Source organism: Haliotis asinina, chromosome 15 (assembly GCF_037392515.1).
Source record: "Haliotis asinina isolate JCU_RB_2024 chromosome 15, JCU_Hal_asi_v2, whole genome shotgun sequence".
In the NCBI taxonomy this organism is placed as follows: Eukaryota; Metazoa; Mollusca; class Gastropoda; order Lepetellida; family Haliotidae; genus Haliotis; species Haliotis asinina.
Genome location: NC_090294.1, coordinates 43,830,325 through 43,857,560, shown reverse-complemented (window position 1 = coordinate 43,857,560; position 27,236 = coordinate 43,830,325). Strand labels below are relative to the sequence as shown.

Sequence of the window (27,236 nt, the reverse complement as noted above, 5' to 3'; positions counted from 1 at the left end):
TTAGAAAAATCTCATTTACCTTAGAAAAAGTTGTTGATACTCAGTGAACTGTCCTGAACAGTGATGTGAGTGATGGAAGGGAGGTAACTCTAGTAAAGAATAACACTACAGGTAAAATGTACAGATTGTATGTGTGCTTCACTGGTTTGTCGTCAGATTTATAGGGCTGATGGTTGCAGTTTGTATTTGTGGTAAATATTTTGTTTTACTTGTAGTGAACTGGTCTAAAGAATAATATTTGACATTGTGGAAGAGTCTGCTTGTATTCTGGCACCATGTTTTCAGTGACATGCTCATTGAATACAAACAAACATTAGAACAGTCATGTTGATAACTTGATTGTCATTTTATTTCAATGTTAAATATTAGATGCTGCCTATCTTCAGAGTGTGGCAGAACAAGTTGGAATGAAGTTTTGGGGCCTCAAGTTGAATTTATCCTTGCTGATAGAATTCATTGTTTGCTTACCAACTGGCAAGGTTCTCATTCACTCACTCACTCACCCACCCAATTGCTCTCACCCACTCCTCTAATTACCCACTCACTCACTCACCTACACATCCAATTAATCACCCACTCAATAACTCTCACTCACTCCTCTAATTACTCACTCACTCACTCACCCACCGGTCCAGTTACTCGTCTGATTACTCACTCATGCAATTACTCACCCATCAAATTACTCACCCAATTAGTCAATTTCCAGTTACCCAATTACTCACTCATCCAATTACTCATCCGCAATCTCTCTCACACCTGCCCAACAAATCACTCACTCAGATAGCCCGGCTTGTTGGTTTGGTGGAAATGTGTCTTCGTATCCCAGTGCCGTAGATCAATACTTATGATGTCAGTCACTGGATTGCCTAATCTATATTCAGTTATATATGGACTCTGCAATCAGCTGAAAACTGCTGAGTATGGCATTAAACAACAAGCAAACCTTGCTCATGGTGATCACAGTATTGTGCACTAGTGAACCCTGTAGTGTAGACAACCACAGTGATTCGTTGCTTCCCTTCTGTTTCACTGATTGATCATTTGAATGTCAAGGATTAACTTCTTCAAGTTGACAACAGGAGATTGGCTGTCAATATAAGAACAACGCAGCAATTGTATAAAAATCAGTCAACTTTTATTGCCATACATCCTGTTAAGTTATCAGCCATACATGAACTCATGATATATAGTACCCATTAAAAAGTTTAGACTCACTTAAAGCACTCACTGGATGTTGTGTAGCTCTGTATGCTTAAATCGAAGATGATTTTCTCCACTAACTTTGGGAACCAACTGCAAACCTTATGTAGATGAATTACACAAGGATCATGCATCAAATTGCCGACAAGAATAACCAAATATGGTGCATGTGAACAGCTGCGTTTTGTATTTCTAAAGTTTTGTTAAGAATTTGCCCGTTTCTAATGTTTGTATCATTTATTGAACTCATTGAACTCAGTGATCTTTTCAATGTTACATATTTATTTTACAATGTATCAGTTCATGTGTAAACAGGACCTTTAAACAGTGTGGAATATTTTGCAGAATCTAGTTTAGAACAGTGGCTGTATTCAGCGTAGTAAGTCTAAACTTTTGATGGGGAGCATATTTGTGTGTTGCGATATTCTGTACAGATATAGTCTTGGTTGTCACAATTCCAGTAGATATTAGGATGAAACAAGAACATCAGTGTCTCTAGGCAAGACCAGTAAGAAAGTTTGTTGATACAATCTGACAAACTGAGTAAGTGAAAGGTGAAAGAAAAGATTGTGTATAACAAATATGTATTTGACAACCATGGCCACTTTGGGATTTGGAGGGGGTGGGGGGTGGTCATGTTACAAAATATCCAGGCTATAATATGATGTGGCCGGGGTTGCAACTAGAATGTAAGGTGTCTGAAAAACAGAAGGGGTAGAACTGAGAAAAGTTGCCTCCACAGGAAGCTAATTATTACACACAAAGTAAGCATGTAGAGAAAGGGACAAAAATGCATCTAGAAAGTTCAAACTGCCGTTCCTATCAGGAGGACAGCTCTACTAACAATATGAAATCCCTGTAGTTTTGGTCCATGAACATTTCAAGTTCAAACCCAGCACCCACCTGAGAATTGTTTTGTTGTTTTGGTATTTTTTTTGTATGTTTGTATGTTATTTCTGTAGATACAAGCTTTGGCATTTATTCGTCTGGATTAAATTCTTTGTTAACTGAGTCCTTTGTATTGGGAATGTTAGCACTATTTCCTTGGATAAATGGATTTACTCACATACATTGTGAAAAATACATTGGAGAGAAATGATATCTTAAAATCAAACTTGTCATGATAGTATTTATGTAAAAATAACTGTGCACAGCCTGTACCACTTGTTCCTAGATCAAATCTTTACCTTGCTACCAATAATTATCACCACCCATCATAAAAATTTGCTTGTTTGAAAATGTTGATGTTAGAGTCAAAATGAAATCCTTCAGTTTATTAATCAATTTCCAAAAGAAAGGGATGTTTCAATGTTTTGTACATATCATTTTTCAGTGTATATACAAATATATATGTGTGTGTACGCATTGATACAGAAATATTGGATCCATTATGCATACATATGGAAATCTTTCTACTTAAATATAAATATCATCTGGAATGAGATTCATGATATGGATTGAGGATTCAAAGGGGAAGTGGTTTTTTTTTTATTTAACCAATGGTGCATAAGGCATAATTTAGATGTGTAACATTGTATAGATGATTAAATTGTGACTGAAATGTTTTCATGATTTGGCATATCAAGAAAACTGAATCATAGCAGAGGCTGTATTCTCTGATAATAGGTAATATTTTTGATAATTACCAAACATGATCTGAAAATGGAAATACAGTTTTAATTTATGAACATTATTGAAACTTGTCTTCTAAAACTTTTAAACGAAATCTCAGTGCAAAGGAATGTGCGTCACAGTGGGAATAATATGTGCATCACAATCGGCCTTGACACAATTGGCCAGCTCCAGTTGGTTCCAATTTCAAACTGGTGTTCTCCCTGGTGCTGTGTATCACGCATCAAACACTGACGCTGTCAATGTGAGTTGAAGCTTAATATACTTGACCCTAGGCATCAGCACAGAAACAGAGCTAACACAGAAGCAAGGATGGTGATGAAGGAGAGGCTTGTGACATGAGAACTACCTCCATGGGTTCTGGGCTCCCCAGAACGGTGGTTATTGTTTTGAGGAATGTTGTACCGTGGCGGAATTGGCTCATTGTTTTTAACGATCACCTGCTGCACACCGATCTTAAAGCTTCTCTGAATAAGGCGGCCATTGATGGGTTGGATTGGACGGAAATTGTCGACTAGTTCTTCTTGGATGTATTCAATGTACTCTTCACTGGCTTCTGTCTTTGCCTTGAGATCCTCCTTGGCCTGCTTGTCTTCTTCTTCTTTTTCCTTGAGATGCCGCACCATGTTGTCCTGGGCCCTCTTGGCCGAGTCCTCATCCAGTTCTGCTATGTCTGTTGAAGATGGTTCTGTGGTGGCATCTACAAGGGCTGATGGTGTCTCAGGAATGGCGGTTGATGCAGCCAGTTTTACTTCCAAATCAACCTTTAGTTCATCCTCTGCCATGTGGTTGCCATGGATACCAAGCTCATCAAGCACCTTCTCAGCATTCTTTTCAGCACTGGAACGCTTGATGTGCCTTCTGTGGTGGTTGTGCTTGCGGGCATGTTTCTTGTGCTTGGGCTTTAGCACTTTGCGGAACTTCAGAAGCTGTAATTGAAACAAATGGTATTGTTTAACAGAGACCTAATACTTAGACTCATGTCATCATCTGTAAGTGTAGCACTATGGTGTTAGCACTATGTGTAAATAGTGTAAATTAACACCAAACAGTGATAAGTAAATAAGTGTTTATTAATTTACTGTTTTCTGTAATTAGCAAGTAAATTTGATAGTGGAAATTTACATCTCATCTTTAATCATGTTTAACATGAATTGAGTTTTGGCTAAGAGGTCATCAGTCAGAAAACAGTAAAAATGGATTGACAGGGTAAAATATACCATAGGTCAAATATTATTCTTGAACAATGAAAGCTAAATCCTTGAATGAATCAGGCCTCACAATGTGTTACATTTTTCCTCTGAGACTATCAAAAATTGTCAAGAATAGCAAAATATGTCAACTGCCACTGTTTCAGACCTAATTTCACTCCAAGGACCAAATCCGAAGAGCTAAGTATCAAATGACCTTTTTTTTTCTGACATGCGGAAAGTGGATGTACCTGATCCAATGAGATCTTCTGTCGCTGTCTGAAGACAGTCCATACCACACTCTCAAAGCATCCAGGTGTGGTCAAGGAGCCGTTATAACGGTAGTATTGAGTTGTATCCTCAGGCAACAGATCACGGAGTGGGATTGCTTTTATTTCCACAAGATTCTCATCATCTGTAAACAGAAAAACATAATCAAAATATATTAAGTTAAAATTGAAGGCAACTTAGGATATATATAATTTGAAAAATTGACATAAAGATGTAATATTTAGTTGAAAATTAATTTCTATTTTAAGCTATAAGAATTGGTATATAGGTGCTTTGCTTTAAAGCTTAGATTCAACCTAAAAAAATTAACATAATTAAAAAACCATTATCATTTATTTGTGACATATAATATACGTTACTGATTATGAAAACAAATAGTGTAATTTTGTTACTGCAGACCCAAGATGCTTGTAATCACACAAAACATGTTTTGTTTTCCAGCTTCGACCAAAGTGATGATCCTTAAATGCATCACATGCTGTGGTTTTATAAGTCACCTTCTGGGGAATAAACCATCCAAGCATCCCGGTTCAAGCAGCATGAACCTAACAATTGCGCATGTGCACTTTGTGCAGTGCAGCACAGCTACTGAAACAACTTTACACCCCAGCTGGGATGAAATTAGTGAATCATCTGAATTCTGATTTCATAAGATGTTTTGCATTAGGATCATCGTGTTATTTTTCAACTTTATATGCTGAATTCACATTTTTTATCATTTGTTACTGTAAGTCCAAACCAAAAGGTATCAGAATCAGCAAAGTTGTGTTTTGCGTTGCTTTTAACCTTTAAGTATCTGTTAATTTAGATTGAGTATCTGTAGACATGAAGATCCGAATTGATCTATCCCATGCTTGTCATTAGAATTGACTAAAAGGATCATTCTATTCCAGTTATGTAGATTGATACTCATGCTGTTGATCACTGGATTGTCGCGTCCTGACTTGATTATTTACAGGCCACTGCCTTATAGCTAGAATATTGCTGAGTGCAGTGTTAAACATCAAACAAACATCAGTGACTTCCGTGGGAAATTCATGTAATTTTTAATCCTCAGCCAGGGCCAGTGACTTGCATTGAAGAGCCCTTCTTGTGTATACTACACCTGATATGTACTCAGTTGTAATTGTTCTGATTTCTGTAAAGCAGAGTATTAAATTCACTGATGACAGTTAGGACTTTCATTAATGTATGAGGCCCTGTTCATATGTGAGTTTAAATAATGAGTGAGAGCAGATGTTTAGTTATAATTCAGCTCACAGCCTCTTGTTGAGGCAAGGTCAATTTGTCAAGGTCACATTTCTTTGTCAAGTTTCGAAATCAGATGACAAATCTAGAGACATACAGATGATCACTGGATTGTATGGTCCAGACTCGATTACTCACATAAACGTGTCATATAGCTGGAATATTACTGAGTGCGGCATAGAACTAAACTCACTCTCTTTGTTATAAGCATTGTTAACGCCCTGGATGCTGAGTTGTTTTTTTTCAGGCGCACATTTTTGTAAGGTTTGAAAAGTGAACGTTGTGCGAGATTTGCGCTTGCGTGGTCCTTGATCTGCGTACGGCTATAAAATTGCACGGACATGTAGGAAATTGAATTTCCTTTCCGTTGGTATAAATATAACTGTGACTACAATTTGAAAAATTACGACATTTACGATGAAGCCTATTTTGAAAGGCAATTTTAAGCACTTTAGTCTTGGTCTGAGATAATAGTGGATGGTATCAAGAAACAGGGAATTTTCCACAGAATTCAAAACTGTGAAGTATTTATACGTGCGTGGTATATTTAGAATTTTATTGGACTTCAAAGTGAGGGATGTGTAGAGGTTCAAAGTGAGGGATGTAGAGGAAGGACATATGTCCCTGTGGCATCCTGGGGGTTAAGTTGATCAGAATTGTACTTACCTGGGTCCCTGACCTCCTCCATGGCCTCCAGGATGGGTTCTAACACTTTATTGTCTTCGTCAACAATCTGCAGGTGGAAGACATGGATAAGTGTTGGCTATTTGGTCAGCTGAGATTGTGTGCTTCCTACCATTACAATATCCTGACACTGAGAAGCATGAACATAGATTTAAGCTAGGGAGCGTTGATGTGCCACATCCCGACAGTAGATTTTCAAGATTAGACATGTAGTGATGAAAAACATTATTGACCAAAGCCTGTTCGTCCCCGTCATCGCCATCAATATTTATGCCGTTTCAGGATGCTATGACTGCCGTTTTTGGATGCTTTAACTTCCATTTTGTATTCTCGGCGACCTCTCTAGGGTACTCTTGTAGCTGTTATGCAAGTTTTGTTTCCATTTCAAACAATTAGTTTTCTATTACAGAGCATTTGTTTCAATTCTAGAGGATATTGTTGCAGTTTTGGAAGTTTATTTTCCTATTTTGTTAAATTTTTGTTCAGTTTTATGTATATGAGTTCAGTTTTGTATGGTCTTGATGTGCCACTGTTAAAACAGTCCAAGGAATTATCTGTATTCACTTCAGTTATGTAGCTTAAGAAGTTTCATGCAGTCTCAGCGATCAGGTGTGTAAGGTATGGTATGCTTATTCACACCGTGGTTTGGTAAACTCACAGTCTTGTTGACATTCATCATGAAAGCACCATGTATGCTAATTAATATACAGGTGAAAGACACCTGAATGCAATCAGGCCCAATTTGATGACAATGCAAGCTTCTTTGAGTGACATTTTAGAAGTTGGGTAGTACAATATAGAGCAGACTTTATGGATAACATACAAGCTGGCCGTCTGGAACACTTAAGTCCATCTCACAGTCCCTGAACCACATTATTTCTGATTACACACAGTCCTTTCTGCAGTACTGAAACCCTGAATGAAACAAATCTAGTTGAACTCAGGTTCTCAGTCTTCTATCTCACTGGGGCTCCTTTTCAATTTAAGGGGAGTTATTTGTTTCTTCCAAAAATATTATTTTTCAGGGACTAGTCACTAGGCAACTGTTGCTATGGGCGTGGTTAATCATGATTGTTTTACCTCAAAGAGCACTCCAAGTACTGCAAGCCCCATAGGTTGAGTCGCAGCCTCGGAGATCGTGCCAAACAGGTCAGTGTTGTAGTTCACAATATGAAGCTGAAAATGACAAGTGTTTTTTTATGAGGGGGGCATTGAAAATTTGAGAAAATTGTATTTGGAAAAAGCTGTGAGATCACAAGAAGAGATGTGTCTATGTTAGTTCAAAGTATGATAAGTTCAAATGTGTTAGCAAGATGTGGCAAGGTTATGTCAGAGTTTAAACACTTCAGAAGTTGAAACTTTACCCTTACTGTGACCACTTAGTCTGTCTTACAGTCACTGAAACTTGTTATCTTTCCTCCTGTAAACCCCTTTCTACAATGCTGAAACCCTCAATGAAGCAAGTCTAAATATCCACTGGTTCTTTACTAAACTGCTAAGTGGCACAGTAAGGAGTCTGAGGCAGATAGCGTCATGGAAGAAATAGTTTTCAGGGAAGAACGGAAGATGTCAAGAGTTTGTGGTGGTTCTAAAAGGAAATCTTAAATATTAGAAAGAGCTAAAAAAGGATCCACCATGTTTGTTTTGGTGTCTTGTACACACATTATGTCAGCTGAGGTTAGGTTTCAACTAGGCATGTAAATTAGAAGTAGAACTTCAAGATACTTTGTGTACTGAGGATGGCGAATGTCGATGGTAATGTCAAGTGTTAATACCTCTAGAGGATGCGCCTGTCCCTCGATGTGGTGTTCGGAACCCTGATGGTTTTTGTGCCCCCAGTGGAAGTGGAACTGGGCGGTCTTGTATACATATGGGAGACCTCCGTTGGTTACAAAGAAATCACCCATGGTGTCCACTTGCACTGGAAGAAGAACAAGATTGATTATTACTTGTGGGATAACATGACACCCTGGATAGTGCAGAATGATAAGATGTGGCCTGTTGGATAAAACACATAGTGCCACCAGTCTCCAGCTGATGTGAATTTGTTAGACTACTATAAAAGCTTCACTTTGAAAATGAATATTTCCTCTTCAATCATCAGGATTAGCATGTTTCTAGATGAACAAATCAGGATGAATGAATTGTGTATCCATGAAAGTATTCCAAGCAGCTAGTTTCAAGATAGTTTGGATATGGATTCAAGTAATTCAAGAGGCTGGATTATCAATTCTTCATCATCCTATTCTGTTGTGTAAAATGGTGGGCCCCATTCCACAAAGTGATATTTAAAGTTACAGTGGAGGTTACAATCATCTTAGCAAGATGAGTAACATTAAGTTGTTTCAAAGGCATTTAGAAGTTGGAGGAATAAAACTGAAAATGCTTTATGGTTCGACTTCTTTATTGTACAAGGTCACAACGTTTCAAGACAGATCCTAGTCTCTTCTTCAGGTGCATTTACTTACCCAATGCATGGAACCACCTTATCCTAAGGGATAAGTGACTAATCTTTATTCAAACATCTTTACCTGTAACTCGTTATCCTAATCAACACAAACCTGCACACCAATCAGTTGAAGCCTGTACATCAATTAATAGAAACCTGTATATCTTGTTACCCACTGTTATCGGTTTACTGTTTAGTGTATATATACTACAACCTTTTAGCTTTACCCTCACTTCACCTGAAGAAGTCTGAAGAGACTGCGATCTGTCTCAAAACGTTCTGACCTTGTATAATAAAGAAGTTGAACCATAAAGCATATTCAGTATGAGGAATATTGCCTAATGTTGTAACTGTTTGACAGTGCTTGGCCCCATCCACAAGGAGATCTTAGCGCTAAAACTATTGGAAGTATATATTTAAGTGTGTTAAAGTACTGGAGGATGGATTATCAATTCGTTATCATCCTATTCTGTTGTGTAAAACGGTGGACCCCATTCCACAAAGTGATATTAGTGTCATAAATATACATTGAAGTTACACTGGAGGTTACAGTCATCTTAGCAAGATGAGGAATATTGCCCAATGTTGAAACTGTTTGACAATGCTTGGCCCCATCCACAAGGAGATCTTGTGCTAAAACTGTTTGACAATGCTTGGCCCCATCCACAAGGAGATCTTAGCGCTAAAACTGTTGGAAGTGTATATTTAAGTATTTAAGTATGTTAAAGTACTGGAGTTACAATCACCTAATGACTGCAATCAATTTGTGGAACATTGTTCTCTGTGGAAACAGGTTGATAGAATATCAGATAGCAGTAGCCCGGCACCAGGTTATAAGTGTGCGATTTATCACAAGTTCTGGAGATTAGAAGGCGGGATCTCATCTAAGGATTTGGTCCTTACCTGCATGTCCATTGTTTTTGACAAACATTTGAGCATTGTCCTTGGGTGGGTCATACCAGATGGCGAAGTGTCTGAGGTTGGGGTTGTATATGGTCTCCTCTGGGTTTATGTTGATGGGTGATTGGAGGTTGCCTGAGCAGGCTTCGGGGAACAGCTCATGCCAGTGTCCGGGACCTGGGAACATTTCATGTAAAACATCCTCTAGAACTCGTCAACTATGATTATAACGAACAGACTAACAGTGATTTGATGGATATGACAAACAGTTTTGTTTTTGCCACCTGTTGCTGTAAATATACTGTGCAGTATACTGTATTAGAATGAATGAGAGATGCTAAAAAATAGCAAAGGCATGCAAACTAGCAGGGAGAGATGAATCAGTTCTATGTCCTTGACAACATCCAATTCACAACATGAACAACTCAAGCAGAATGCTAAACAACTCAAGACAAATATGTACATCTAGGTTATAAATCATATAACTGAGTCTTCAATGTTGATGTTTCAAACACAAAATTGAAACCTTTAGTCAGGATGATACTTGTAAATCAACTTCTGAAGCAATTTTATTGACCCTTCATTTTTTTAAATTTATAAGTATCTAATTAACGTTTGAAACTTCTAAACAGTCATGACAACACAAGCTCATCTGTATTGTTCAGTGTCTCACAGATAAACACAAGCTTATCAGTATTGTTCAGTGTCTCACAGATAAACACAAGCTTATCAGTATTGTTCAGTGTCTCACAGATAAACACAAGCTTATCAGTATTGTTCAGTGTCTCACAGATAAACACAAGCTTATCAGTATTGTTCAGTGTCTCACAGATAAACACAAGCTTATCTGTATTGTTCATTGTCGCACAGATAAACACAAACGTATTTGTTCTGGTGGAAATGTCTGTGATGTGGCATATGTTTCGTTTAATGTTTAAGAATACAGAAAGGGCAGATTCAGGGATCAGTGAACATTGGTATAAGTGTACATATCTGTTTATGATATGTCCCGAAACTACAGTGACAAACAACCCAACCACTAGTATATTTTAGGAAAATTTGTATAACAAGCTTTGATTATACCAAGCTTAAAAGAAAGGTCCTGATGACAAACTGATCACATCATGCAGGATTCAAATATGTCAAAGTGTTCTTCTTTTTTAAAGACAAGACAGTAATATACGTGGAATCTCTAAAGGTAGTTGGAAAATTACAACATGTTGTTCAAGCCATGCCACTTACAGAAGTCATGCAGTTTGATGTATAGGAGTAAACACGCCTCCAAGGTTTTGGTAGACAGTGTAAAACCAGAGGGAGAAGGAAATCCCGAGGGGTGGAGCCCCAATGGGTTTAAATTGTCTACCAAAACCGATGAGAAGTGTTTTCTCTATCATATATATGGTCAATGGTTATTCTGGGAAAACAAGAGATGACCTGATGTATAGTGAGAAGCACACTTTAGGTTTATGTGCAGAAATGGAAACTGTTGGTGACACAGACTTGGCTCGTCTAACTATTAAATCCTCCTAGACGTGTTGACAAATGACTATGATGTTTTGTGTATGGTAGTGTATGCTGAAAATCTTGTTCAAGATAATCTTGTTAAACCTTTGTTCATTCAAAATGGTGCATTTGTATTTACTAAAGAATATCATAAAAAATGATGCAGGTAATTTGTTAAAACAAAATTTTCAGTGACAGCAAAATACCCCTCAAATGTTTTAAGGATATTCTAGATATGAGGTTTTTGTGAGGGGATATATATACAAGTGCAGGGTGACATGCTTCAAAAGTTTGTTGAACACAAATAGCTAGAGTTTGATGTAAGACATGAAGCAATATTGACACAGCCTCTCTGCTCAGTGCAGCATACACAGTGAGGCCACAAACTGAAATAGATTCAGGTGTGTATAGTGTGGATTGAAATGTGATAGGTCCATGAATAAAAGTTCAGCTCTTGTACTGCTGTTCAGGACGATGTGGATGTCCACCCACTGAAGGAGATAATTAAAACTGTATTGTATTTGAGATTTTAACTGATATTGTCTTACCTTGTGTCCTTGATACAACTTACAAGCAGCATGAAATTAAATCAAATATGAATTACAAAATATAATTACAGAGATGAGGTATGTTTTTCAAAGCATGTCTTTTTTTTGTGAATCATCAAAATATGTTATATGTAATTGTACATGGTACTTACTGTATGATTGGACAAAACATGATCATGGAATAAAGAAGACATTTTTCTTTACAATAATATGTTTTATGTTGTCTAGATTTTATTTCCACAAATGATGTATGTAAAATGGATTTTTGTTGTTTCAAAGAATAGAAGATTTAAAGATTCTTTCAAGACATATATTAGGGTACCCTTCTGCACACATAAATGTCATTTTCTGATTGGCTGAGCCTCTTGTATTATTTGCGATGTACCTCGCTTACAAGCGCGTAACATTTTCTATGTACTCCGCTTGGACTGTTGAACTCATTTTGTACTTCATGGTAGTATGTCTTTATCTTGAAAAGCACTGAATCATATATGTTGTAGGGAAATCACTAATGTTTTGCGAATGCAGATAGATGGAAGGGAGATAACTCTAAATCTGTTTTTCCTGTTGTCTTCAGAATCTAGCAATGGCTACATTATCCAGTACCTGTGCTTCGAACAGTTCACACTTAAATTGAAGTGTTCGGTGAGATAAATACATTCTCTGGTCCTTTATAATTTTGGCTCAGGCAGTGTGGATAAACATCAAGAATACATCAATCCATGTGCCCCTTATGACCAGTGAACAACTGGTGGAGATGAAACATTCCTGTTCCGATGACAAGAAGAAAGTTTCATTGTTTTTGCCCGAGAAGTGCTCACCCCACCCCGTAAAAAAATACATTATGTGAATAAATGATGCAGACCAGTGGAAATGGTGTATACAGAGATTGAATGTTTTGACTGTTTTGCACTTCAAGAAAAACAGGAAATGATGTTTTTGTCTTTTCATTTTCCGTCAGAATCAAACAAAGTCCAATACATGTCCTTTCTATTATCTTGCCCTTTAGCATTTCAAGTGGGCAGAGTTATTGCCCCTGTCATTCCTTATCATCCTGAAAAATAGTGTATCGTGACCATTCTACAAGGCAACAAAAGGTCAGAGCAGATGCTTCCTTGATAAACTTACCCTCAGCTTCATCAGTGCTCATTTCTCATGTTTATTCATGAGGCTATAATGAATACAACAATCAGTGTCATGAAACTGTTCCAGGTTTAAACTGTCAGTTTACACAATGGCTTTGAGGTTGGTCATGAGAAGTCTTGATGTCCCAGTTGATTGTATCAGGTGTTTTAATGCTTTGAGAGATCACGAGTGCTGGACTAGTCTCCTTCATACCTGTGAGAGGTGTGGAGACTGGGTAACATACATGTGATGGAGAGATTGGATAACGTACCTGTATCACCTTTGTAGCTCCATTCACTGCAGCTTATGAAATCTGTAATAAATACAAATATGTATCAGCAACAGAAACTTAATCAGTAGATAGATTTCATTCTCAACTCCATGGGGAACATACAGTGAGTCTTTCGAAATAAATCAATCAATATGCATTCAGATCTTATTCTCAGATCCCAGGCTAATCTACGACTATAACAAAGAGATACTTTGATATTTTATGGTGGGACATTTCAGTATAGCTTTTTATTCCATTGTCAAGCAAGAGTGCCAGATGGTATCGGAACCTGATCTGAAGTGTCACCACCATCTATCAACATCTTTCATTGTTTGTGATGGGTACAGTTAAAATATTATTATATTTTTTTCTCAACAACTACTTTCAGATCCTGTATGTCTCCCGAAGGATTGTGTTTTCTCTAGCTGTTTAGTGTGTTCACAGTGTTTATTAAGTCACTGTTAATCCTGGATTTAATGTATCGATACCAGACCAGTTCACTTAGTATATGTCATGGCCTATTGCTAAGATATTTTTGAATGGAGGATTTTGTATTGTATTGTTTCTATATATAAGTTGGTAACTGAGGTGACATGCACTGACGTTGTCCGGAATACACAAAGGCCAGAATAGGGAGGGATTATATATCACATTATCAATACAATAGAGTACCAGATGAGACAAATCTTGTTTTAGACAGAGTTGGCTTGAGTTGCATTTTCAGCTCCCTGGGAGACATTCTACTATACTATATACCACAATAATCTTTGCAACTTACATATCTTTGTTTGGAATATAAAATAACAACTTGGAAATCCTCTTCCGAAACATACTTTAGTAACATAAATATCTTTTGTAGTAACATGCATGAAAGGAAATGATTGCTCAAAGAGTGATAAGAACATGCTTAGTAAAAACAAATTTTACTAGTCATTAACTTTTATGGATTAATTTTAGACAAAACTTATATTCATTTTTACCTTGAGGAACATGTGTATAGAATTAATTGGTGACCAATTTTAAGCATGTTCTGAACAATATTACTGAGAGGGATGGCTTTGTTTCTGTTCATGAAATAGATCATATGAAAGAAATATTAAAACATTAAAGACATGAAAGAAATATTATAAACATTAAGGTCACAGAATAATCACTCTCAGCTGTCTGTTGAAATGGATATTTGATGTCAAGGGCAGTAGTATAACCAATAAGTGAAATTCAGAGAAGACACCCGACTCCCAAAGTTTCTCAAAGTGATTGTAGAAAGTTGACTTGCGTAAGTCTAGGTATGTGAAGTGTGCCCCGATGTAAAATGACCAGTAGCGCCCACAACTCTGTTTACATATAATAGTAAGTACTTGTCTCTTGGTATGTATGTAAAGGCAGTAATTGTGGAAGGTATAAGAATAGATCAATGAAAACCGAAGATGCCTGGCACTGTTTCCCAAATCAGTTGCAGCCATAGAACTTTTGTAAGTCTGTGCATGTGAAACATGACCCAGTCCAAACCTGCTCTCCCACAGTTTGTTTCATAAGGCCAGACCAATTCCATTTCTTGTTTTATGGATCTGCTGGTTGTATTTTTTTAATGATAAGAAAAACAATGGAAATTAATGTTCCTGCTCACAAAATATTGTTTTAATGTTTTTATTGGCCCAAAATTGATAACCTTTTTTTATCATTTTTTTTCCTCCTACTTTTAGGTTTTCTGAGGACAAATATCTGTTAAACAAGAAATAAAATTGATATAGCCTAAAGTAAATATTTGTTTGTTGCCTGATTCTACACAGTGGTACTCCTGCCATACAACAAGCCGTCAAATCTTCACCATTAAAATAACATGACGAAAAAGGCCTGTGGATGACATAGACTGGCTGTGTTATTTTTTCAACCCAACCCTAAGCAAACCATAATTCAACAATATGAATAGTTTGGCATATTATTTTCTATCATTTCCCTCGTTTGTTGCAGTAGATTAAGATTTAAAGTTTGAAGTTGTCAGACTGTGTGTTGAGAGTGTATGTCAGTACAATGAATACACTTGTCATAGACAGATAAATGTTGTAGTAGATACTAGAACTTATTGAAACCATAAACAAGTTATATCTATTTTGGGGAACTGAGCAGTAATGTGAAAACTTTCAAACAATTAAACTTCTGTTTAGGCCAGACCAATTATATTTCTTGTTGTACAGATCTGCCTGCCGTATTTTTTCAAGAATGAGAAAAAAAATACCAGTAAATATTGAATATCATGTACATTTTCTGTCTGGGTTGAGGATTGATTGACTCTTTTATTGACTCTTTTGAACACGTAAGAACGTTAAGGATGCATTGAGAAGTTGGTTTAGGTAGTTGGGGCTAGTTGTCATGTCCATCTAGACTTTTGAACAAATATCACTTTTATAGAATATTCATCATCACCTTGTATGGCAGTCAGATAGTTATGCAAATTGTTAAATAAGAGAGGATAAGATGAAGATGTAAGAATGCTGTGTCTGAATGATGTGAAAGGACCACTATTAAAAGCTTCTGCATGCTGTATTTCATGAAATATATTTTGGGTGAGTTCCAGTTGGTCCTCAGTTGTGAATTCAGTATGGAAAATGACTTTGTTCTGCATAATAACATGCAATATAGAGTATAAGTGTTTACCTTGTGAATGATTAAGTGAAAATATATATATCTTTTTCTGTAATATTAAAAAGGATGTGTGGAAGTAATTTGTCCATTGAAAATCAAGTCTTTTGAAAATAAGATGGTGTGTTCTTGTTAATATTCCCATACTAATTCACTAGCTATTTACAAACTTTATGAATGCTGGTTGATAAGTTCAGATCTCACGTGAGAGGAACTGGCGAATTGTAAAATCTTTTATCATGGAGATTGCATGTGATATATTGCTTAACATGTGAATCAGTTTAGCAGATTGTCCTGCTGTGATGACTCAGTGAAATATTCAGGTTCGGGGATGTTTGGAGATAGATCAATTTGAATGAGCAGTAAGAATATAGAAAGAGAATATCATTGAGGAATCAGACCTTACCCAACTGGCCCATGGCCCAAGTCCTGTATATATATATATAAATTCAGTCTAGAGGTTTAAGTCAATATAATAGCACAGCTGTCAATATCAAATGCCTGCTTAGAGCCAAATTCAGATTACTAGCCACAAAAGTATCTGAGTGAGTAAGTTGAATGGTATGCTGCAATGTTCCAACAATATAAAGGCAGGCAACACCAGGAATGTGACTCACATGTACCCATGTAGGGAATTGAACCTGACACTTTCTTCAGTATGATGAGGTTGCCATGCTTGTGGCTGTTTCAGAGTAAAATCTTGTCTTTTTCTTTTTATAAATGCTTTTGTCATTCAATTTTCAGTTGTGTCACAGCTTGATTAATGGGGCATGTACAAGTAGGTCGTTCCAACTTTGAACCAACAGTGTTAGACCATATCTTGTAAACCTGGAGTGACCGCTTTCTGAACTTAATGAGTGAGTGAGTGAGTTTTAGCAATTTTCCTACTATATGGAGGTATTCTGTATATTATCGAATCTGGACCAGACAATCCAGTGATCAACAGCATGAGCATTAATCTGCTCATTTTGGAGATGATGACGTGTCAACCCAGTCAGCAAGCCTGACAACCCAATCTCGTTAATCACTTCTTTTGACAAGCGTGTGCTTCTGAAGACCAGTTCTAACCCGGATCTTCACGGTTCTGAACACAGAGGACATGCAGGTGACACTGAGGCAGATAGGTACGACTATAAAACCGACATGTGGGCCAATGTCCGCCTATTGTATTATAGATGTAATGTAAGGAGAGCGATTCATTTTCTGACAACACCTATGGGTTATTTTGTGGAATACTATTGTATGTGTTTCGGGTTATGTATAGTTGAGTGAGATCAGGGCAGGACAGTATGTTATTTTCATAGTGATAAATGTGTGTATGTATTGACAGGACTAATCTAATAACTTTTTGACAGTGCTTGATCATTGAGATACCATGTCTTAGTTTTGACAGATAAACAATGCCCCTCTCAAAAATGATATACAGACTCCAAGTTAACAAGTTAATTTTTTTAATTTGTTTGCACAGACATGGTAACAACAAGTATGGTTTTTAGCAGTTTTTGGTTTATGATGACTAGGAATTGAACAGCCAGCCATCCTTTAGGTTTCAGTGTTAGTGTAACACTACCTGTAATGATGAGCCAGAATAAAAATTGTCTGAATTCATTAACAAAGCTAAATAAATGAGTATTCATTATGCATTGATTAAAGACATTTTTGTGTTAATATGTGGAAAAGAGTATGACCTGCCTGTTATGGAAATAGGTCATATATCTGAAACTTTAACGGAATAAAGATCCCACCCATTGTATAGATTGGTGCTCATGCTGTTGATCACTGGATATCATGCCGCTGCAGTGTGGCTGGAATACTGCTGAGTGCAGGGTTAAATAACAAACAAACTAGAGTGAAAGAGTTTTGAAAGAAACAGATAAAAGAGTGGTTATTCATATTTCACAGCAGACTCTATTTTATGATGTGATGACACAAAGAAAACCAAGGACATTTAACATAACTGAGAGTTTGTTATTATGTTTGGTTTAAGAAGCTTAGGTTAACATATGTACCATTTTCTCTCACAATCCAAATGAATAATTCTGATGAGAATTATTCAAAATATAGAATCAATTTCAACAGTTCATTTGAAGTGCTACGGATATTTATACTTGAGTTTCTGTCACATAAAAGAATTCAAAGGCCAGCGGGAATAGCTGTAAATTCATCCACCACTGTGTTAAGTAATATCCATGACAGTTATAACCCGGGGTGGTTATGAATAAAATCTGAATATCATTTCTATCTGGAGTGAGGTCAAGGTCATTGTAAGGTCAGCAATGTGTAATTTATACCTGAATGGAAACCTGTTCTGAAATCTATGTTTTCTAGACCGTATTGATTCAGATCATTTCACTAAAATTATTTTAATATAAAGTGGCTAGCTTTCAATATTTGAGTGAGACTGGCTTAAGTGCAGTTAAACCATTTCAGTTATAGCATTGTTAGTCACTCTCTTCCCACTTGCTACTTGTCGTATATTCCTACAAACCTCTGTTCTAATATGTCCACATTTCCCGGTTCTCGTAAAATCCCTGTATAAGAACAGAGAACATTATGAGAAATAATGAGTGAGTTTAGTTTTACACCGCATTCAGCAATATTCCAGCTATATGGCAGCAGTCTGTGAATAACTGAGTCTGGAACAGACAATCCAGTGATCAACATCATGATCATCAATCTGCACATTTTGCTTGATGTTAGGGAGATCATGATGTTTAGATGAACATAGACATAGTGCTTAACTTAGTAATTACTCCTATAATGAGAGAACCAACACAGCTGCACATCAACAGCAGTCAGGTCTGCTACAGTTATTGCTCTCAGGTGAAACTCCTTTCCTTCTCCTCATTACACTTGTTACGCCTGAAGATGCAGGGTAGAATTTGTCTTCAGCAACCAGTGTATGTCGTAAAAGGTGATTTATAATATTATTGTATAAAAAGGATCGGGTGGTCAAGCTTGCTGACTTGGTTGATACATCGTATCGTAATTGTCCACTTATTCCAGTTGTGTAGATCAATGCTCATTCTATTTGTATAGTCCAGACTTAAACAACAAACAAACAAACATCAGTACAGAAGTTCAACTGATGGACCTCGACATTACCCCTAACCACATTTTCAAAGGTTTTGGGCCTAGCGTAGGTTAGAAATTACAGCCATATATTCCAGACACTTCAAGATAAGGTCATGTTGACCATTAGTGTTTGCTTCACATTTCTGAAGATAAGATGTACAGACACGCACTACAAAGTGACATACATAAAACTTATTCTTCTTGTTTTGATATTACAAACACCTCATCTGAACATGACATTAAAGTAAATAAAATTAATGTTGAGTCATAGTACCATTACATCAGATGACTCAAGTTCTCAAACCATGCGGACCATTGAAGATTTGGGTTACAATTAACCTTCAGTAACCCATGCTTGTCGTACGAGGCAACAGGATCAGATGGTACAGCAGAGCATGAGTCTCTGCAGTCTTTGAAACATGCTTAACTGTCACCATCATATTCAGATTTGATCTGTATGAGCTGCTGTTAAACACGCTGGACCAAACAAACTTTTGTTGGACATGGACTGGAGGCTAGTGCACAGAGTCCCCAACTTACAGTAGCTGTAGTTATTGCAGTTGTAGTATTTTCCATTCCCAATCTTTCTTCAATACTAAAGCCCTAAACGAAGCCGTTCTCTATTTCCTCAAGGTCTGAAACTCCCATGCCATTAGATCTCCTTTACCAGTATATAGAGGATACTAAACGACCTTCCATTTAATACCATTTTTATTAAACGAGTTAATGATTTGGTACTAAATCTTTAACAAGTTTAATAAAAATGATATTTCACAAAAGCGAGTGTAGTATTCTGTTAATTACTCGCCAACATAAATTGACAGAAACTGCCGTGAAATTCCTTACAATGTGAGGACTCTCAGCTTTCCGCAAGTCAAGCAAGGTCTAGTAAAATTGCGACATTGGCATTAGCATTGTGACGTCACAACTTTAAACCATTTTGACGTCAAACATCAAGCGGTATTACACTTGTGCAATATTGCCGTAAAAATATTACACAGCAGTATCTTCAGCGGGCAAGTATTAAAGAAGGAATATTTGTTTCTGTCAAAATTTTATAAACACTCATGCATATGAGTAAGAAACACAGGAAAGTTCATGAAAGTTTTTTCTTATTTCTGTGAGTGTATTAGGAGCTGTCAATATCTTAAATATATCATGCTGTCAAACTTGTATATATCATTCTGTCAAACTTGTATATATCATGCTGTCAAACTTGCATATATTCAGGTACAAGCATTAGTCTATCACTGCATCTTTGTCTTTGGAACCAACTATTTGTTAAACTGAGGGGAGTCAGAAGTTTTGTTGTAAACTGGATGTCTTCTTTCAGATGCAATACCTTAGAAGGGACAGCTGAACAATTATGTTGTTATGTTTGACAGCACATTTTCATCACTATTAACATAAGTAAGACACAAGAACAAAATATCGCTTTGAACAAATTATTTCATTCATGAACCCCCAAATATAAAATGGCTTATCTCTGTGACTTCACAAGTGTGAAGAAGTCATTGTTTAGAGCCTAACATTGACATGCTAGTCACGGATATCCACGACAGAGGTTGGCTTATTCATTCACGCATGTACCTATCGTCATCAACCTTTGTGTTCCCAGGCTCAGTTTCTTCCAGCGGTCTTGCGGTATTGTCCTACATGTCCTTTTACACCACGCCTGGGAAGCTTGGATCAATTGTCCATTTGACTCACCACCACTGTGTGAAATCTACACAACACTTCCCCATTGTAAACATGTTCCCCATGGGTTCGACTTGTCACAAGTGCACGGTATATAGTGTCAAAATTCACCTTTGTAGTCACAGACAATAGTGTTTTGAGCTATCACACATATTAACAAGTATAGTTTTTCACTGAGGTGAAACAAAGTGAAAATCAGTGTGGAAGGAAATTCATTTGAAGTTAGTGAATATTGTTTTATGATGCATCAGTGATTTAATAGTAATAATAACAAGAGTAACTTCTATGGCACCTCATCCACATCACTTTGGGACATGCTCTAACTGTGTAACATATATACAGGTCCTATGTACAGGAAAGTTGCATTCAGAGGTATTTCTTGAGGAAATTCAAGAGTTTTGAGCCTTGCAAAGAGCTACATAAAACCCAACTCACTCAATAGATGTTAGTGAGGCTGATGGCAATGAAGATTTTAGTTCTATGTTCATCCTTAATGGCTCTCCTAGTTTGTCTTAGTTAATGATATCAGAAATGAATATATGTATGTGTAAGACCCTAACCGATGTTTGTGCCTTTGTGGTCTTATGTGGAACATTGGGTTTTTTTTAGTGTAATTCATTTTGTCACTCATATTCAACCTCACAAGTGTAGTCATAAGTGCTGACTGAGCTCCCATTATCTGATGATAAAGATAGATAGGGAAAGATATGTAAATAGTCTCTTCACCTGTATGGCAGTCTTTTCCCTTTGTATTTATATGAGAGAAAAAATTATAAAATCACATTTTTACAGATGTCTTATATCATTCTGAACAAGTGATGCATAGAGAATTTCATCCTGATGTCTTTTGATGTCAAATATGTTATCATGAGACTGTTTAAGGTTAAAAAGTTGTTGAAAGGTATCTTGTAAGCGATATTACTTGATGTCAGCCAAGCAACATCTCTGGTTTGGGTTGGTGCATTGCATGTGAGATACAGTAAACGGTGACTTTAAATTGTTCAGGAAGGACAGATTTAGACTGCTTTATTGGTCCTGATAAATATACGATTCAACTTTTGATGGGGCTATTTGATGATGATGATGATGATGATGATAATGAAGATGCTGCTCCACCTGATGAAGGAGTAAGCATTAACTCCGAAACGTTGTGTTCTCACATAAAGAAGTTGATATCCATAAAAAAATCTTCATTCTTATGTATTTCACTTCTAAATGCCCTTCAGAGACTTGATGATGATGATGATGATGATGATGATTCTATATATGCTCAAAATCCCACACAGTACACTACATTATGTCACAATGCTGCTGACTTGGTGTGAATTGAACAAATGTCATTTTCTGTGGGACTGACATGAAGAGATAAGGACCAAGATTACAACCTTGTCTGATACCTGTCAGCTCTGTAAGGGTACACAGACTATGACATGATGGGGCAATTAAGTAATTTAGATATCAGCTGTGTTTGAGTGACAGATATTTATCAATTGCCTAGAGGTACATACCATCTGTATGGTATGGACACCTTGAAACTGATCTGATGTTGTGTCATCTTGCTGAAAGGATATCTTTTTGTTACCTGTCATTAGTGATTTGATTGGCTTGAAAACAAGGGATGTATATTTGTAATGATTAATATGATACCCCTATGATACATGTCACTAACTCTATATAATGCCTTTTTTATATACTTAAGTGATTAAGGGTCTGATGATATAAAAGCTTTAAGCTCTTTAAAAGAAACCTTTTGGTGTAATTTATCAATTTCTCCAAATATTCTAGTACTTTCTAGTTTTATTGATGTCATTGCTTTCTAATAATATCATGACATGGTTCCTTCAAGCTTTTTCTGCTTGGATTCTACAATCCAGATCAGTCCTGTAGATGACAGACTTATTTAACATTCAAGTTGTTTAGTGTTGTAGTCTGCAGTACATTTACATTGGATTCAAACTACAGATCGTTTGTTCCGACAGGTGCCCCCATGGAGATTAGAGTAATTACGTTTCAGTGTATGCTGTTTTATACAATATTATATTTGGGAGCACCAGAAATGGGTTTCACACACTGTACCCATGTGGGGAATCAAAGCTGGGCTTTCAGCAGGATGGGCGACTACTTTAAACTCAAGGCTACCCTGCTGCTCCCATGGGGATTAGAATTGATCTGCTGCTGCCTATGCTAGTCGTAGTAACTGTCTTAATATATATCAGACTGACAAGGTATCCCAACAGCATGATTTCCTTATCTTAATATCAATCACTGGGTTATAAGATCCAGATTTAAATATTTTCAGGATCCCATCGTAAAGTTGCATTAAACATGCATGGATGCCTGCAGGCACACACAGACATATTTTCTCTTTTTGTTTCTCTTTCTCTCTCTCAATCTCTCTCTCTCTCTCTCTCTCTCACACACACACACACACACTTTTTTACTATTTTTCACACTCATAATCTCTTTCACACACATTCACTCACCTTCACTTGTTCACTCACTCACTCTCTCACTCGCATTCAGAACTAAAACATCAATCATTAAAAAGAACAGTTTTTCATGTTCATTTATGGTTTTGAAAAGAGTAGTTTGAAAGCAGACCAACCAACAGATATGAAGTTATATGTTAAAGCTTAGAAGAAAGCATTCATCATTTTTTGATGGTAAATGACATGGCAACTTATCACAGATTCTGAGACAGAAGTTCCTTTGAGTACAATATGTCAGGTTGATGGTAGACAATGGATGGACTTCCTGGTGGGAGGGACCACTAACTCTTCACGTCCTGGGATGTCTAGGTCTCAGTGAAATATGATAGGATGAGAGTGTGTAGTTAGAAATATGAAATTTTGTAATTTGCTGTGTTCTCAAGATTTTTAGTGTCAATGTCACATTTTATAACATTTTCTGTTTACTGATCTCACATATTACAACTTAAAATTTTTCTAATTTTCTGTTTATGGCTAGTAGTCCTAAAGCTATCTCCCTTCTTACTTCATTTGATGTAGAGTGCCCATTAAGAGAAGGAAAAACACCAAATCATGAAACAATGGGCCATTATTATTACACATTTAATATCCATCTTTGGTAAGCTGTATGTGGGGTGACCTTGAACTTTAAATGCAGAGCCTTTCAGTATTAGCTAGTAGCGAACCAAGAGTGACAATATGCAGACTCCATTCAGAATGGCACAATAAAATCTCCATGTTGCAAATAACACTATATGAAAGCTGTTACTTGCTGTAAAGATATGAGTGAATGACCTTGGCAGTTCCTGTGCTGGAACGGAGACTACTCCTTGAAAGAAATTGTAGAAAATGAAAGCGGAGTGTGAGATTGACTTTTTGTCAACTTGAAAGGGAGAATGGGGCTGTCCTTAAGACTATGCAAATATGTCAACCAGACTGACATGTTTGTCACCGGGATTATACTGACCTTAGAGTACAAATTAAGGGACAGATGGACACTTTTCACGGCACGGATTACTGTTTTATTGCTCTGGATTATTGTTTTATTGCTGTATCATTAACTTTACATTCCCTCTTATGATACATTTCAAATGAATTTTTTTCATAACATTTTTTATCTGTTTCCTAAACATGAAAGTAATTCTCTAATTTAGAATGGAAGATCGTAATATAGAACATTTATGAAAGACACATATGGGTGCTTTCATCAAATGCATTCATTTCAACTTTATTGAATGGGTATGTTTGGTTTTAATGCTTTAGTTTGAAAGATAGTACTTGTACTTATGACATAATCAGCTATATAGCAGTTACATGTCTGGAAGATGAATTCATCTTGGAAAACAGAAAATAAAATTCTTTTCCATATTTTCTTTTCTTCCACATGTAAATAAATTTGTAAGAGATTAGCATGGGTGTGAGATAAACGTCACCTTCACAACACTGTAAAACTGTTTCAGGACTACCTAGGTTTTAGTATGCCTCAAATCAAACCATATGACTGTATGACCCTTGTCTGGTATGATATACTGGGCCATATAATCCTGATGACACTTGGTGTGGCTGGTAAGTTTCCCCTTCCAGGTGACTTTGAGGTATTAACGTGAACGTCCTGATGACAGCTGACTGGCGTGTTAATGGCGACATGTACTTGCCTTGAGGTGTTCATTTCATATGTCTATCACTCACTCATGCTATAAACCCAGTTACTGCAGTTGAAAGAAGTTGTCTTGTTTTTAATAACCTTCAAGTAGAACATTATATTTAAACCTTTTTGAAAGTGGAAAGACCTTTTCAGTATAGTTTCCAAATAATCGTTAGTTACATAATTAAATTTGACTTCATGATTTAAGGACTTTGTATTTGTTAGTTGTATTGTGTAGAAAAGTAACATTTGTGATGGGCATGGTGTTCCATTGACAGAATATTATCATGAATATTATCATGAATATTATCAGATGTGTATTTGTCATATCATAGTGAACAAATAAATGGTAATAAATCTATGATTACAGCTTAACAACTTGGTGCAACTCTGTATTGTATGTGGTAATTATGATTCTGAGGGCAACTGAGTATTGTTTATGGGTAATTATGAAACGTAGTGCAAATGAGTATTGTATATGGGTAATTATGAAACATAGTGCAACTGAGTATTGTATATGGGTAATTATGAAAGGTAGTGCAACTGAGTATTGTATGTGGGTAATTATGAAACATAGTGCAACTGAGTATTGTATCTGGGTAATTATGAAAGGTAGTGCAACTGAGTATTGTATGTGGGTAATTATGAAAGGTAGTGCAACTGAGTATTGTATATGGGTAATTATGAAACATAGTGCAACTGAGTATTTATGTAAGAAATATATGTTAATTTATATAACACCTTGATAATCACGAATAGCTTAACCTTTTTACTAAGATTTTAAAATTTTTAAATTTGCGAAAGAGGGCTACTTTGACATGTCAGTTCCAAAAATAGAGTTCACACCTACCTAATTGATTGATTGGTTAAGACAGCAGTTATTAAGATTAAAGATATAATTAAACAAAATTCAGAACTAATAGATATTTTAATTCTCTCAATTTCTACTTTTTTTTAAGTTGAAATTCTGTATACATTCCTCTGCATAACAGGTCTTAGATATGTAGAGATTACTTGCAGAGCATTTGCTTAGTAACAGGATAGTATAAAAACTTCAAAGAAATTGGACAGGTATAAATAGACAGTCAAAAATTCACAGCTGACAAATAGAATTGATCCTGTCAGCTGTGTAGAGGGAGTAAAACAGGATACCACAGACAAGCAATATGTGTTTTAATATTTCAATTAACAAATAATTCTAAACCTGCCAACACAAACAATGAAAATGATATTGCAAATTAAAAGTTGACTCACCTGTGCAAATTACAACAAAAAGTAAAATTTCCAGACAGGTAATGATTGCGGATCCCATGTTTGTTGGTGACTTGGAGAGCAAACACCTGTATCCTGCCTGTCCCCTCTCTGACAAGGCTGTGTGGTGTCATTAGAAGGACAAGCCTGCCTTGCTATAAATAACAGCCACTCAGAACCCAGGATTTAATGTTTCAGTGCTTCAGGCAGTATGTATGTAATGTCTTGGAGGGCCATTGTGATGCCTCTTCCCAGTCTGTCACCATCCATGAATAATTAGAAGCAGAATTGTTACCTTCATGGGTGAATGAACATGCCATTTGTTTGTGGTGCTGAAATTGACATGATACGGTTGTCACTTCTACTGTGATTGACAAACAATAGACATCACTACGGAAGGGTTGTATTTCAAGGGATTTCCGAGATAAGGAGTGGGTTGTGTTGACAAATAGGTTCATGTTACAGCTGATAAAAGTCTTAAGATTATAAGGACTATTGAATATAATAAATTTATTTGGATTGAGAGTCAGAGTTACTGAATAGAAATTATTTTGATAACTAACATGCAATAAGTGTTTTTCACTAGTTTTAGAAAAAGTAAAAAAGTTACTGTTTGGTTCTACCTGATGATGGGGCTAGAGCAAGCCCTGAAATGTTGTGCCTCAGAATAAAAAGAACATGTTACGCAGAAAAAATGTCTATGTTCATCAAATAGCATCTTCTGAAATACCAATCAAGTGTCTCATGGGTAAGGATGTTTTGTAATACTGTAAGTTATGACTGTTATGTACACAAGCTTTGTATTTGGGCAAAGAAAGGTATATATGGTGTATGTATATGCATGAAAAATGACAATTAAGCCAACATGTATTGAAATAATGAGTAAAATGTGTATGATGTGAAGGAGTAGTGAGGAAATGAAGGGTGACCAACTTGGGGTCCTATTGTTTTATCTGGAAATCCAACCACCCCAATCTCACCCCATCCCCACCCCCATCTCACCCCATCCTCACCACATGTATTTACCGTCTGGCAATGTGCTTTGACATGGACTCACTGTCTTCATGTTTTATTTCGGAGACTGAAGATAATTACATCATATCTTCTGTTGAAACAAACGATAGGTTCCATTAACTGAAAATATGGTTGTATGTTAACAATGAAGTGGAACAGGTGTGATTTTTGTGTAATCAGCATAACTGATAATGTCTAGATGATAAGCTGATTATTCCTATTCTTCTGTGGTAGTCATGGAAGATAGGAAGATAAGTGTTTGTAGCACGGACAGAGACAGTTTGCGGGGCTTATCTTTGTTCATGACCCATTAGCCTTGCTGCAAGGCTGTACTGAATGCTGAGCCCATGGATGTACAGTACCATGTCCATTAGCCTTGCTGCAAGGCTATACTGAATGGTGAG

At 36.5% G+C, this 27,236-nt stretch overlaps 2 protein-coding genes across 3 annotated transcripts in view; one reads left to right on the top strand and one right to left on the bottom strand.

The window, feature by feature from the left end:
* The window catches only part of LOC137265586 (phosphatidylinositide phosphatase SAC2-like), a 345,091-nt gene that overhangs the window by 289,860 nt on the left and 27,995 nt on the right, over positions 1-27,236 (top strand). The gene's annotated exons all lie outside the window — the stretch shown is intronic.
* On the bottom strand, positions 1,114-25,977 carry LOC137265438 (carbonic anhydrase 1-like). The gene is made up of 8 exons (XM_067800835.1): positions 25,822-25,977; positions 13,042-13,083; positions 9,598-9,771; positions 8,021-8,166; positions 7,326-7,421; positions 6,228-6,294; positions 4,274-4,437; positions 1,114-3,761 (listed from the first exon to the last, which is right to left on the bottom strand). Exons 1-8 carry the CDS (start codon positions 25,877-25,879, stop codon positions 3,111-3,113), a joined length of 1,398 nt encoding a protein of 465 aa, XP_067656936.1. The 5' UTR covers positions 25,880-25,977; the 3' UTR covers positions 1,114-3,110.